Source organism: Vigna unguiculata, chromosome 9 (genome assembly GCF_004118075.2).
Source record: "Vigna unguiculata cultivar IT97K-499-35 chromosome 9, ASM411807v1, whole genome shotgun sequence".
Taxonomy (NCBI): domain Eukaryota; kingdom Viridiplantae; phylum Streptophyta; class Magnoliopsida; order Fabales; family Fabaceae; genus Vigna; species Vigna unguiculata.
In genome coordinates this window covers 34,691,198-34,705,805 of record NC_040287.1, presented here as the reverse complement: position 1 = coordinate 34,705,805, position 14,608 = coordinate 34,691,198, and the positions used below count along the sequence as shown (strand labels likewise).

The 14,608-nt window shown below is 32.5% G+C and overlaps 2 protein-coding genes across 3 annotated transcripts; both read left to right on the top strand.

Annotated features, from left to right (window-relative positions):
• Positions 1-1,514: 1,514 nt before the first annotated feature.
• LOC114163865 (TPR repeat-containing thioredoxin TTL1) lies at positions 1,515-5,228 on the top strand. The gene is made up of 7 exons (XM_028048233.1): positions 1,515-2,697; positions 2,831-3,023; positions 3,214-3,386; positions 3,792-4,125; positions 4,214-4,418; positions 4,498-4,598; positions 4,712-5,228. The coding sequence occupies exons 1-7, from the start codon at positions 1,796-1,798 to the stop codon at positions 4,862-4,864; spliced, it is 2,061 nt and encodes a 686-aa protein (XP_027904034.1). The 5' UTR covers positions 1,515-1,795; the 3' UTR covers positions 4,865-5,228.
• A 1,521-nt stretch (positions 5,229-6,749) lies between these two features.
• On the top strand, positions 6,750-9,551 carry LOC114162609 (probable small nuclear ribonucleoprotein F). 2 transcript variants are annotated; one of them, XM_028046552.1, is made up of 5 exons: positions 6,750-6,894; positions 7,106-7,193; positions 7,314-7,351; positions 7,467-7,531; positions 9,234-9,551. In XM_028046552.1, exons 1-5 carry the CDS (start codon positions 6,889-6,891, stop codon positions 9,301-9,303), a joined length of 267 nt encoding a protein of 88 aa, XP_027902353.1. In that variant the 5' UTR covers positions 6,750-6,888; the 3' UTR covers positions 9,304-9,551. The 2 variants fall into 2 exon arrangements, with proteins under 2 accessions (XP_027902353.1, XP_027902354.1); XM_028046553.1 differs by having other exon boundaries at positions 6,845-6,975.
• Positions 9,552-14,608: the final 5,057 nt, after the last annotated feature.

Here is a 14,608-nt window from a genome sequence, read left to right as displayed (position 1 = left end):
AACCACAGCATTTTTAAGGAATATTCCTGCTAGTTGTAAGATGTTAACAACTTAATAGAATACTTCTAAAAACGTTTGATTTATCAACTCCATATTACAATTTTCAATTTTTAATTTTGTGGGATTAAAATTATGTATATCTTAATTAGTAAAAAGAATTTTTGACTCCTAAAATACATATAGATAGCTCATCGAAAAAGGCGAGAGTGGGGACTTAAATATAAAACTTGTTAGATATTGTTCAATCGTTTTCTCGGCGTTTATAAAAATTCCTTCTTCTTTTATGTCAAGTGGTTTCGCTATTATCTTTTTTTTCTTTTGCAGTTTTCGTTTTATATCAAGATTTATTTTTCCCTCTCAAGCATAACCTTTAATTATTTTACTTTTCATATTCATATTAAAAATAAATAGTTTGTATACAAATTAATTACAACAGACGCAAGAAATAGTAGGTATTTGTTTTTGAAGAAAAAACAAGGTGGAACTGCTCCTTGATAAGACGATTAGTTATACTCTGATCATATTTTTATTTTTATGCATCCTTATATAAAACGTCAAAGATGTTTACTTCTATTTGGTCCTAATGATAGCGGTATTAGACTCAATTATTATGATCCAAAAAAAGTTTTCCTCTTAAATTTGAATTTAATCAATTTAGGGTGGGCCCTTGAGATGGATTGAGGGTACATTTTAACCAATTGATTCTAACAGATAATGCAAGACCAAATTAACTCTGCAAATTACAATAATAAATTTTCTGCATTAGTGACATACCACAGTTATACTTACGTTGTGATTAAAAGTTACTGCTTTGTGTTAAAATAGACAATTAAATCCCACGGATGCAATACCATGAGCTGTAAATTTTTAAGCTCTGTTACCCTCTCCGCACGTCTGATTGGACTTCCATTTTTTTCTTTTCTTTTTAATTCTGTTAAGAAGCATGTAGTAAGATTTTGAAGGAATTGTAAAATTTGTCAAATAAAATACAGTGTGCTCAATGTAAACAAATGAAGTTTACATTAAATAATTGAATCTGTCTCATCTTAGTACAACTTTGTTCTTAATGTAACATAAAAAACTGACATTAATTAAGTGAAACTGTGCCAAACTCAAACGATCTTTTTCTAATAACTTGGCACACTTTACTAATGATAGTAATTTTTTAAAAATGTACACCGATACGATAATTTCAGTGTTGAATTGCACCATTTAATAGAAAACTATCTTTAGTTGTTAAAAATTTAAAATTGAAAGAGTGAAAAAGTGATTTTATTTTTCAATATATTTAACATTGTATTTTTAATTCCTTTACTATGTATTGTAAGAAGTTGGTTAACGGGACCCTGTTTAATTCACAATCCGCGAGGTATATACTTTTTATGGTTAAAAATTAAATTTGACTCTTTTTGTGGCAGCATCATATCCTGTGAAGAACAGGAGATCTAAGCTAAAATTTGTGGCTTTATATTTTTTTAAAGCAATTGAAGATAGCATGAAGAAGAGAAGATTGTAATGATACAAATTCATGCGTGAGTTACTATTGTTTTGAATCGACAACACTTGGCAATGTGTCTCCAAAGCCTGAAAAAGAACTCAAGTAGGTTTCTTGGAAGCCACTCTTGAAGGCTTCTAGGACCTTTATATATATCCACCCACAAACGACACGTCTTACATAAACTCCACTTCATTGTTTCATTTTCATAACCTTGTCTAATTTCTCTCAGCTTCTTTGCATACGTGCAGTTGTTTCTGTGAAACTCCTATTTACTGTATTTCAGACTCATCTTCAAGCATGGAAGGGAAAGCCAAGGACAAGGTGGATTTTGATTTGGGTTGCGGTTTGGTGGGGAGAATTTTCCACCTCAAAACCAGTAACAGGACAAGAAAATCCTCTGTTCATTCACTGCCCTTGAAGCCTTGCAACGCTGCACAACAGAGAGACCAGGCCAAAAACGAGTTCAAACCCCCTCTAAACCATGAACCCAAGGTTCCACGAGATACCGCCAATGGAATCAATCCTACACTGAAAGGGGAGCAGAATCCTGCCAGAAAGAGTACCTCTAGTCACCGTGCACCTTCTGCATACCGAAACATTCCAAATGGGAGACCCTCAGACGCTGCAAGAACCTCAATTCAACAAAACCATGACCCAAATGAGGAAAGTAAGAACTCTGGTAATTCTCTGGAACTTGCAAGGATAAGCACAGGTGGTAGTCATCATCAGAACAACGAGACCAAATCCCCAGCCAAAGATTTTGTGTTACCGATCACTGGGAATTTGCTTGTGAATAACAGCCCCAGAACTAGTGTTACCAAGAGCAAGGAGTTGAACTCCATGTCCGGTTCCTCTCCTTACAGTAGTAACGGCAACAAAGGCGTGATGGGGAATATCATGAGGAAGAACAGCGATGAACTTCTGCAGTTTCGGAGTCCAAGGAACAACAGAGCGGACCCTGAGGTGATGAAGTCCATGGGGAATGAAGCTTACAAGCTAGGAAGATTTGAAGAGGCTTTGATTCTGTATGACAGAGCCATTGCTCTTGACTCCAATAAGGCAACGTATCACTGCAATAAGAGCGCAGCTTTGATCGGTTTGGGAAGGTTTCTGCAGGCAATTGTTGAGTGCCAGGAAGCTATCAGACTGGAGCCTTCTTATAGCAGAGCCCACAACCGTTTGGCAACAATTTATTTCAGGTACTCAACGATAATAATGATGATGGTGTTGGTGTTGGTAATATGCTTCATTCAATTGTTGAGACTCTAGATTATGCGGTGTTTGTTTTGTTGTTTATTACTTTTTCTTACAGAATTGATAATTTGATTGCAGACTGGGAGAAGCAGAAAAGGCACTGAACTGCAATGAAACAAGTCCATGTGTTGATTCCGTTCTCAGTTTACAAGCTCAGACTCTCCAAAATCACCTTAGCAAATGCACTGAAGCTCGGAAAGTCAAAGAATGGAAAGCTATACTGAAGGAAACACAGGCTGCAGTATCTTTAGGTGCTGATTCAGCTCCACAGGTTAGTTTCCTTGGTTAAACATTTTGTTATTGAGGTTTCTTTTGTACAACCATGTTTTCTACCACTTTATTTCCTATTTCATCAAATGTTTTTGGCTTTGTTTTTATATAAAAGGTTCTATAGTGATTGATTGATGAATAAAAGGCTGTGGTATGCCTTATGCTGATTGAAACCTGACTATGCATACCAGGTCTATTGTTTACAAACCGAAGCGTTGCTGAAGCTCCAAAGACATCAAGAGGCATACGCTACCTTCGAGAAAATGCCAAAATTTGACCTTGATAGTTGTAAGAAAATATTCGGCCCAGCTCGTACTGCTTACCTCATGATGATAGCTGCGCAAATTTACTTGGCAGCCGGCAGGTTCGTGAAAGTGCTTTATTTTGATGACGTTTATCCAATTATTCAATCATGGTTTTTGTATTTTACATTATATGTAAGCAAAACACACCAATTTTTTTTTTTTTTAAAAAAAGACCTATAAACATCCAAAAGCAAGCTAAATAAATAGTGAGAAGTTCCAACAATCGGGTTTCCCATTTTTTAATTCATTTTATAAAAGTTATGAGATAACGGTGAGTATATAGTTGGTACTTTATGTTTATATTGCAATCTCACTTGACCAAATTCTATATTAGACACAACAACATCAGAGAAAATCGTTACTTCTCCCTATTATTAGTATTCACCGATGATAGGTAATATAGGGAGTCTAACTAGTAATGAGTGAATGAAGCTAAGTTGTTTTGGTTGTTTTTGTGCCGACAGGTTTGAGGATGCTGTAACAACATCTGAGAAAGCAGGTAAACTAGATCCGAGTAGCTTTGAGGTGAATGCAGTGGTGAGGAGAGCCAGAGCAGTGACATCAGCCAGAATGAGTGGTAACTTACTCTTCAAGGCATCAAAATTCACGGAAGCATGCGGTGTGTACAATGAAGGACTAGAGCACGATCCATACAACTCAGTTCTGCTATGCAACAGGGCAGCATGTCGTTCGAAGCTAGGTCAATTTGAGAAAGCAATTGAAGATTGTAACGTGGCACTTGTTCTTCAGCCTAGTTATAGCAAGGCAAGGTTGAGGAGAGCAGATTGCAATGCCAAGGTGCTTTAATTTCTACTTCAATACTAACTTGTAGCATAAACTATTATACTTGTTTTCAGTTAATAATTATTTTCTTGTCATATAACAGTTGGAGCGATGGGAAGCTGCGATTCAAGACTATGAAATGCTATTAAGAGAAAAGCCAGGGGATGAGGAGGTGGCCAGAGCTCTGTTTGAGACTCAGCTTCAACTCAAGATGCTGCGTGGGGAAGATATTAAGGACTTGAAATTTGGCTCAAATTTGTTTTTCATCTCAAGCAATGATCGGTTTAGACACTACGTAACATCACCCGGTAAGTTGCATTAGACTGCGTCTTTTATGCAATTGCATTTGGCATTACAAATAACAAAAGTAATGGACAATTTGAACAGGGATGTCTGTGGTGCTGTTCTGCAACAAGACAACCCACAAACAAGTGTTGTTGGTGTTGGAGCAAACCTGCAAGAGATTCCCATCAGTTAATTTTCTTAAGGTGGGTAATTTTGAATGCTCTAGGCCTTGCTGATTGTGGTTTTGTTCACTCAAAAATTGAAATAGAGAATCCTGAACTCTCTCTAAAGGACTGTTAGTGATTTACATTTTCAGGTGGAGATTGAAGACCACCCGTACTTGGCAAAATCAGAAGGTGTGAACTGCATCCCGGCCTTTAAAATATACAAGAATGGATCAAGGGTGAAAGAAATTCCAGGCAACAACCACGAGTTGTTAGAAAAATTAGTTAAATTATACAGCAGTTGAAGATGATCACACTTCTTCAAATGAGAGAACATACACTGCAGGAAATGGGGAAGGTTAGATTTGTCAGAATGAAAAAAAGCAGCCCAGAATAAATCGAGCTACCTGCTTCATAAATTTGGTCACCTTGCTTACAGCCTGTAGAAAAAGTGTATAGGAAAAGCAATTCTTTGGGTTAGTAATTGATTTTTTGAATACTTCCATGAATGTCTGAGAAATCTTTAATTCTTCATATTCAGTGTATATTTGTTTGGGAAACCTAAACTGCTTTTTTCCTTGTTAAGTCATTTATTCTTTACAGGAGTGATTATTTAGGTTGTAATTTTAAGTTATGACAATATAGTAAAAGGAACACGATTGTTGTACATTATTATATGCAAACTTTTAGCATATTATACTTGTACATTATATATATGTTTGAATCAATTCTGTTCGAACATCAAAGCGATTAGTAGTTTCTGAACTAAAACATAAAATTTAATATTCAAGCGGTCAAAAGCTAGTTTTTATTTTTATTTTTTCTCCTTGCTTGCACCATTTGGTATCGAAAAATCTATAATGAGCCAAAGTGGAAATCTATTTTGGAAGAAGTGAAAGGAGAATCTGTTTACGATTTAACCTAAAGTTAAAAGGATAGCAACTTGGAAGGGATTCGTCAAATTTGTGAACAGCCTATTAGTGAAAATAAATTTGAAGTTAAAGTAATTCTTTTTAGGAAACTTGAATCCAAATTCAGATGTTAGTTTGTAGACCCAAACCTTGATGGTTAAGAAAACTGAGAGAGAAATGTAGGAGAAAAATAAAGAAGAGTGAAAGTATAATGATGAGTGTGGGTGGGGACAAACGAAAAAGATGAGTGAAAAGAGTAGTCGCAAATTGCGCCGTTGATAGTAAACTCATTCTGATATCATATCATATCAAACCTTGATTATTCTAATTAACGCCCCGTGTGTGCAAGTTAGGCCCACTAATGGTTAACACTTTTTTTTTTTTTAATTTCCATGGAAAAAAGTTGAATTAATTATAGTTCTTCTATATTTATTTATAAAATTCATTTTTTATTCCTGGATAATGTTCAATGGATCCTTTAATCCTCTACAAAAATTCGATATTGCTTTTACCATGGGTTTGATTTAGACGAAAACGGATTACATTGAATTTTAGAAAAAGAGAGAGACTAAGGGTCCTATTGCTCAACATTGACGATGCATGGTTAGAGGATTGAAAGCACATGAGATACAGAGAAAAAGACAAAACGGAACGTACAAAGAAATTGGAAGTACAAAGATGCCAAAGCAACGTTGGTGAATGAATTCTCTTCACTCTCATCGAAAACCAAGATAGACTCATCAACTGCACTCACTGGACCTTCCAGTACCTCTCATACAGAATCCAACTTTTTCAGTCCACTTTATTACCCAAAGTAGACAACCTTTAACTGTCAAACCTGATGCAGAAATAAGTAAAATCACGTGTGTGTACATAAAGGGTGCAACATGGCAAATTCATAATGTATATATAAACTTCTTCTTAAACAGTTGATTCATCGATTTGGAGCACAAAATGACATATTTACATATTCAAATCTTTCTTCTATCCCTTCTATTATTTGTTTATTTATTAGCTTAGCAACTAAACATACAAAAATTGGCAGTATTTATGATAAGGTTAACAGATTACTGACGTTATATCTTCAGATTCTTTCAGGCTACATGTTCAACGAGGATTTTTTCATGTTGTTTGATCAGCGGGAGAGAGGAGTAATGTTACTTAATGTATATAGAATGACATTTTGCAATATATAAGGAGGTGTATGTAGCGAATAAGGAGGTGCAGAAACAATATCCGTGAAAGAAAAAAAACATTTATAAGCCCACTGGCCTGCTCAAAAAAGGCCTGAATCCCAATTTCTCTTTACCTGGCCCGGGGTACAAAGCCCTACTTACTAGTTTTTCCCCTCTGCTGCTGCTACGCAGGACCAGGTTTTAGCCATTGGGTTTCTCGCAGAACATAGCAAACATTCTACTATGGCTGTGAGTAACTTCTTCTTGCTCCCTCTCTCGCTCATCTTCTTCTATGCATTTCATTCACATAACCCGCATCTCCATAACTGAGTAATTTCAATTTTCCCTTTGCTTCTGGCACTAAGCCCATGTTGGTTGAGTATAGAAGATCACAGTGTGTGATTGATTGTCTCTTATTTTCTAATTTGCTAAAGTTTCTCTTTTACCTCGTGTTTTGCAGACTATACCAGTTAATCCCAAGCCTTTCTTGAATAATTTGACCGGGAAACCAGTAATTGTGAAACTCAAGTGGGGAATGGAGTACAAGGGTATGGTGCTTTCTTAGGGATCGTTTTATCTTCTGTTATTTCGCTGCTAAACGCTTCGTTTTGGTTTTTATTCCTAATTTCATTTTGTTTATCATGTCTTCACTGTGTTTTTTTTTTCAGGGTATCTCGTTTCTGTTGATTCGTATATGAACTTGCAGGTATATGTTTAAGTTAAATTCTGATGTGTTTGTTCCCATACAATAATTATATTTTCAGTCTCTTGTCTTAGTTGACATATATATAATCTCCTAATATCTATAACTTTATCTGTAGCTGGCAAACACTGAGGAGTACATTGAGGGACAGTTTACTGGAAATTTGGGAGAAATTTTAATCAGGTAAATTCCGCATTAACAATTGTTCATGTCTAGCGGTTTTTGTGTTTTGCTATTATATAAGGGTGTTGTTAGACCCTTTTGATTTTGTTGATTGAATAGAGAATGTGAAATTGTGGTAACATGAAAAAGCTGGCGAGCCATGTTAGACTCTAGAGGTCCTCAAGTCATGAGGACCTGCAAAACATTTATGAAGCACATTATGAATGTGAATTGCACGGAAGATATGTTTAGCTTTCAATTGATTGATTTGTTTTGGTGTTTGGAAGAAGACTTCAATGACTACTTATTTTTAGTACGTTTCATGATTCTAATACTAGAGTTTCGTTCGGAGAAAATCTTTGCCCGTATATCTAGTCACATCTTTCTCCTTAATTAAGATCATTTTGTTCTGTAGAAAATTTATTTTTCGCTAATGCTCAACTCAGCATAAGATCTGCTCTAGTTGGTATAGTGGATACAGATGCAGTCAAAATCCCTGATTGTGATTTGAATGAAGAACATTGTTGGTTAGATAAGTTCTAGTCTGTAGAATTGATTTTGATTAGAAGTGGATTTCAGTGATTTAATTTATATTGTAAATTATTTATTTAAGTTTTCTTACTTGATATTTGGTTGCTGAGACAGTAACATGATGTTAAGTTAAATAATATTCATGTAAACACGTACAAATCGGATTTACTCATTGCAAAAGGTTGCAAAATAGTCTAATAAAGTAACAAAAAATTGTTTTCATCATGTTGAAGAAGTCAAAACCCAAGTTTATAATCCAAACTAAATCTACACACTGAGTCCCCGACACCAGATTTCGCAGCCATAAACATTGCAGCAGTTACTGTTTGTTTACAATGAGCAAAAGCGATGATATAAAATTGAAAGTTAGATATTCCTATATGTAGAATATCTCTTCCTTTTTTATATATATAGTATCAATATTTCCTATAATTGCTGTATTTCAGCATATAGTTATTGCTATATATATATATCTGCCACAGCTCTATGACATATCTTCCCTGCAATTCACTTTCATAATGTGCTGTATAAAAGTTAATTTTGTTCTTTGTTGTCTTTCTTTATCCTGTGTTACCCATCTCGTGTGATTGTATTCATATATATGGTGGAAATATAAAGATTTTTCAATAGTAGCATGCTATAGAGGTGTAGTTGCCCTGACCACCATATGCACTGAAGTAGTGTTACATTTCGCTGTATCAGCCAAAATTGCAGCATTTTGTATTGTACTGATGGTGATAAAAATCCCGAGAATGACCTTCTATGTTAACGTGTTAGAGGGGTATTTGATGGAGATATTTTTTATTTTATTTTGGGTACTGAAGTGATTTCAGCTTGTAGAAAACTCTTTCAAAGTTTATTACTATACCTCACTTGTCTCCTCTTGTACCTTGCGACTGTTGCACAAACCCAGTGCAACTCTGGCAATTACTGTGTGACCCTCTGGTGACTCTCTCAGGCAATCAATGCAGCAGCTTGCTAGTTTTTTTTTTTTTTAGTTATTTCTTGTAAACTTGTCCTCTTATTCTCATCAATCTTCGTTTTTGCTCTTAATGTTCGCTTTGTCCCTTCAACCTTCGTTTTTGTTCTTAATGTTCTCTTTGTACCATCAAAAACTTGTTCTCTTTGTCTCTTAATGTTGATGTTTATTTCTTGTAAACTTGTTCTCTTATTTCATTGTTTGCGTTTCTAGATGTAACAATGTTCTCTACCTTCGAGGAGTCCCAGAGGATGAAGAAATCGAAGAAGCCGCAGAAGACTAGATTGATCGAAATTACTAATTGTGATGACAAACAAAACTAACATTCGTTACTACCTGCTTTGGTATCTTTGGTGTATGTTTTTGTAGTTATGTTTTTGAATCAATGATGACACCCTCGTGAATATTGGGGTGCCTATGTGAAAGTTGTTAGCAATCCTTCATGTGATTTTTCTACATAAATCTGTTTCTGCACCATGTTTTTCATACTACTTGAATACGAGTTAAGGACTGGACTTGGATTTTATAGAATCATGCAGCCCAATATCGAGGAAGTGACTAATTTGTTCTTATTATTATTATTATCATTCGTTGTCAAGATATACCGATGAATAAACAATTATTTGTTAGAAATAGCTAACCGTGTTATTGTCACTTCTGTTAGTTGATTCAAACTGTTAACTGGCATTAAAGGAAGTTCATACATAATTATCACCAGGCACGCCTATAAACATACACAGCATAATCAATAAAGGCAAAAGTACAAGTGAATTACAACATTGATGGCGGTAAAATAATGAATTCAAATTTAAAGATAATGTCATCTGTGTTTCTAATATTATTTTAGTTCTTAAATTTATACCTTTCATTATAGTCCTCTAATTAAGGACTAAAAGTACCACTATACGACTTTTATGAATTACATTTTTGTCTTGAATGCGAAATTGTGCAGCGTAAGTGTCAAATTAATGCCGATCATTTCCCCTTTTCTCTTGTAAGCAAAGTTGAGTCTCATTGTAGAACTGTTTATTAGTCGAAAAAACTAATCACAACTGAAAATATTGATTTTAAAAATCATAAGAACGAAGAAAACTAAATTGATAAATAAAAAACTTGAAATTCGGATTATTTTAATTGAATTAAACTAGTTTTGATATAAGAAACTCACTCCATTTACAATCAATCTTGAAGAAGATTATGATCTTCAATCTTTGTTTTAAGTATGTGATAATTTTTTCTTAAAATCGTGTTCATGTTAATTAACAATTTTTTTTGTTTAAGTTTGATATTAAATTTCTTTCTTTATCAATATCAACATGATATGTCGTTAAATAATGCTAAAACGTATTGATTGTTATGAAAAAAAAAATTGAGAGAAAAAAAATGTAAAGATATATTTTAAAGGTTAATAGTACTCAACTGAAAATAAAATGAATGGGTAACATAAAAATAGAAATTGGTCGAATGTAATTTGAGACTTATTTAAGTGTAATTACATTCATAAATTTATTGCATAACTCAAACAAAAATCTTACAATGAAACTTAACTCCTTTACCGTTTTTCAAAATTGAAAAAAAAAATCATTCTTTGTATTTTTTTGGTTTAACTACTCTTTTAGTTTTTATTTTCGTTTAAAAATGTCAATTTAGTCTTTTATTTTTTTTTTCAATTTGATTCTGATTTTTGAAAAATTGATACAATTTGATTATTTTCGTTAAATTTTTTAAAATTTATGAGATTTTTCATCTAAATCGAAGCTTTTAATAAGTTTGGTTTGATTTGTTTGTGTAATTAACATAATGTTAGTGTCAATTTTGATGAAAAATCATTGATCTATTTTAAGAAAGTTAATAAAAATAACCAAATTGCATCAATTTTTTAAAAATTGGATCAAATTGATACTAAAAAAATTTGAGGACAAATTTGACATTTTTGAACGGCAACAAAGACAAAAAAAGTAATTAAACATATTTTTTGATCCATTACTCCTATTAAACTTACAAAAATTTTTTTATTAGAGGTATTGCTCGATTGGTTTTAATTAAAAATATATCTGGTCAAATATTAAAACAATGCATAGTTTGACTTGTGGTTTATTTATTAAAAATTGAATCTACTCTAATACAATACAATATGGTTTGGATTAGATTGAATAATTGGAGTTTTATCAACCCCTCTGATAAAAAAACCTTTCACTGTATATACGTAAGACATTTATGTTTGGACATTTGCTGCTTTTGTGTAAATTTTTTATTTTAATTATTTTGTTAAGAATGATGAATGAAATCACAACTAAAAGAAAATTTGTATTATCACTTGGTTCAAAAGAATATAACTTTATCATTTATATTTCAAAATGCGCAACACAAATTTTCACACAGTTAATAATTAGTTTTATTTTATATATTTGTTAGGATTACATAACTTAATTTTAATTAGAATAATAAACTTAATTATATATTAAGTGCATGATGAATTTAGAAACTTAGTTCTTAATAATTTTGTATGATCTATTGAGAAATCAATAAATTTTTCAATTTTTCAATTTTTTAATTTTTCAATTGAATATCCTTTATATGTTAACTTAGTGTTGTAGCTCTTAGGTGACTCACACTAGATATATAACCTTAATCACAAATAAAGGATTGTGTCGGGACCAAGAATGTCTATTAGGAAGCAAGAAATGTGAGTCAGGTGTTTTGTCCCTTTTCAAGATAACCTAACCATGTCAGGCTTCTAGTTTGGTGCTTGTTCTGTCTACGGAGGATATCAAGGAAGAATTTTGTCTCATGCAACCCTTAACATATTTAGAGACAACCTGAAAATACCAACAAGATCATATGTAAAACAAAGGTGTAGCAATAAATGCATATGGAGGATTGAACAACATATCATAGATTCGTTATATCGTCTTATAGTTATATTGTCATATCGTTATATTGCCATATTGTTATATCGTCATATCATTATATCGTCATATCGTCATATCGTTATATTGTTACATCGTTATATAGTTATATCGTTATATTGTTATATCGTTATATCATCATATCGTTATATCGTCATATCGTCATATCGTCATATAGTTATATCGTCATATCGTCATATCGTCATATTGTCATATCCATATCGTTATATTATCATATTGTCTTATCGTTATAATATCATATCGTTATATCGTTATATGATCATATCGTCATATCGTCATATCGTCATATTGTTATATCGTCATATCGTTATATTGTCATATCGTCATATGTTATATCGTCATATCGTTATATCGTCATATCGTCATATCATTATATTTTTATATCGTCATATCGTTATATCGTCATATCGTCATATCGTTATATCGTCATATCGTCATATCGTCATATCGTTATATCGTCATATCGTCATATCGTCATATCGTTATATCGTCATATCTTCATATCATCATATCGTCATATCGTTATATCGTCATATGTTATATCGTCATATCGTTATATCGTCATATCGTCATATCATCATATTGTTATTTTGTCATATCGTCATATTGTTGTATTTTTATATTGTTATATTCTCATATTTTCATATTGTTATATTATTATATCATCATATTGTTATATCGTCATATCGTTATATGATAAAAATATTATATTTTTTATTCTATTTTACTATTATCAAATATTCTGTTTTATGATTGTACATATTAGGTTGTCCTTTTCCCCTTATATCACTGAATTTTGTACTCTATATATTGGATAACTTTCTAATAAATCAGTATGAAAGCTTTGATTAAGTTACTCTTCATCAAACATCTCTTGTGGGTATTTGTGGGTTTTTTTTCCTTCTTATGGCTTATTCATACCTAATAAGGTATCATATTTAAATCGTCATTCGCATTTTCTCCTTTCTTGTTGATTTTTTGCCATGGGGTGAATCCTACTTCATCTTCTGATCACCTCACAAACCCCAAAAATCCCTTATTTCTTCATCCCGGTGAGAATCCTACTCTTGTCTTTGTGTCTCATGTTCTTTTCCATAACAATTGGCGACATGATATGCTCGTTGTGTTGGAAATAAAAAACAAGAACTGTTTTGTTATTGGCACCCTTCCATGACCACTCTCTAATGATCCCTTGCACGCAATTTGGAAATGTTGTAACAAGATGGTAATTTCGCGGCTCACTCACTCAATGGTGTCCGCAATTAAACAATTGTTATGTGTTATGTGGATGGAGTTTGTGTATGATATATGGACCGATCTTTTTCAATTGTTCTCTGATGGTGATAAGTTTCGCATTGCTAATTTACAAGAGAAAATTCAAAGTTGTCGATAAGGTGATTCCACCATTTCCCAATATTACACACGACTTCAAATCTTCTAGAAAGAACTCCTTTTATATCGTTAAGATTCTATTATGTACAATATATATATATATATATATATATATATATATATATATATATATATATATAAAATCATCACATAAAAATAAAAGAGAAGAAAACAAAGGACACACCAAATGCAAGGATAAGCTCGTTTTTATAAAAATAAATCTCAATCTAAATCTTTTTTCTATAAAGGTTGTATAATTAAATATTTGAAATATATAAAATATCAAAAAAGAGACTCAGGATCATACATAGAACTACCATAACACATCTTAAATGGATTCGTAAGACTTTTCACTTATCAAGTTGTCCCTCTTCTCCTCCTTCTCAATAACAATAACTCAAGTGAAACAATTATATAAGTCATCAAGTACTAACAGGGTTAACTTTACTAGTTCCATGAGTATGATCCTCTCTCATATCATATTGTTTGCCTTGTGAAGCTTTCTTCGACTCTCACCACCTAGTTATCATCCTCTCTCTGAGATATATTATACTAGTAGAGTCAAGATAATCTTACATCATAAGTTTCCTTCAATACACTGAAACTAATCCTAGATTGATTTGTATTCCCCCTTAGAGAATGGTTATGGTGGTGGTGGTGGTTGTGGGTTTAGTTTGATGGTGACAGTGATTTTAGTGTGGTGGTGGTTGTGGCTATGGTGTTGGTGGTGGTGGTGGTGGTGGTGGTTGTAGGGTAGTAGTGGTGGTTTTAGTTTGATGGTAGTAGTGGCATTGGTGAAAGGTTGTGAAATGGAGAGTAAAATTAAATTGAACAAATTTAACTAAAATAGAGACTTATTTAAACAAAACACCATCAGTCATAATTTAAATAGTGTCGTTATCAATTTGAATAGTGTCGTTATCAATTTGAACAGCGTCAACGAAAATGACAAAATGAAACATAATTTAACAAATTAGGAACTAAATTAAACACGAAAAATAGAAACAAATAGAACAAAATAGAAACCAAAATAGAAATCAAAATAGTTTTTAAACCTTAATAAAATTACTTTCTTTTGGTATTCATGCGTATTGAACAAGAAAAATGATAGTTGAACACGATCTTTTAAAAATGGAAAGAGATATTATTTAACAACTTTTATAATTATAAAATGGTTTTGACAATGTTAATTTTTGAATTTTCAAAAAATAAAAATAAATAATAGGATGAATGACGTCAAATGATAGTAAAGAAAATTATGGTATA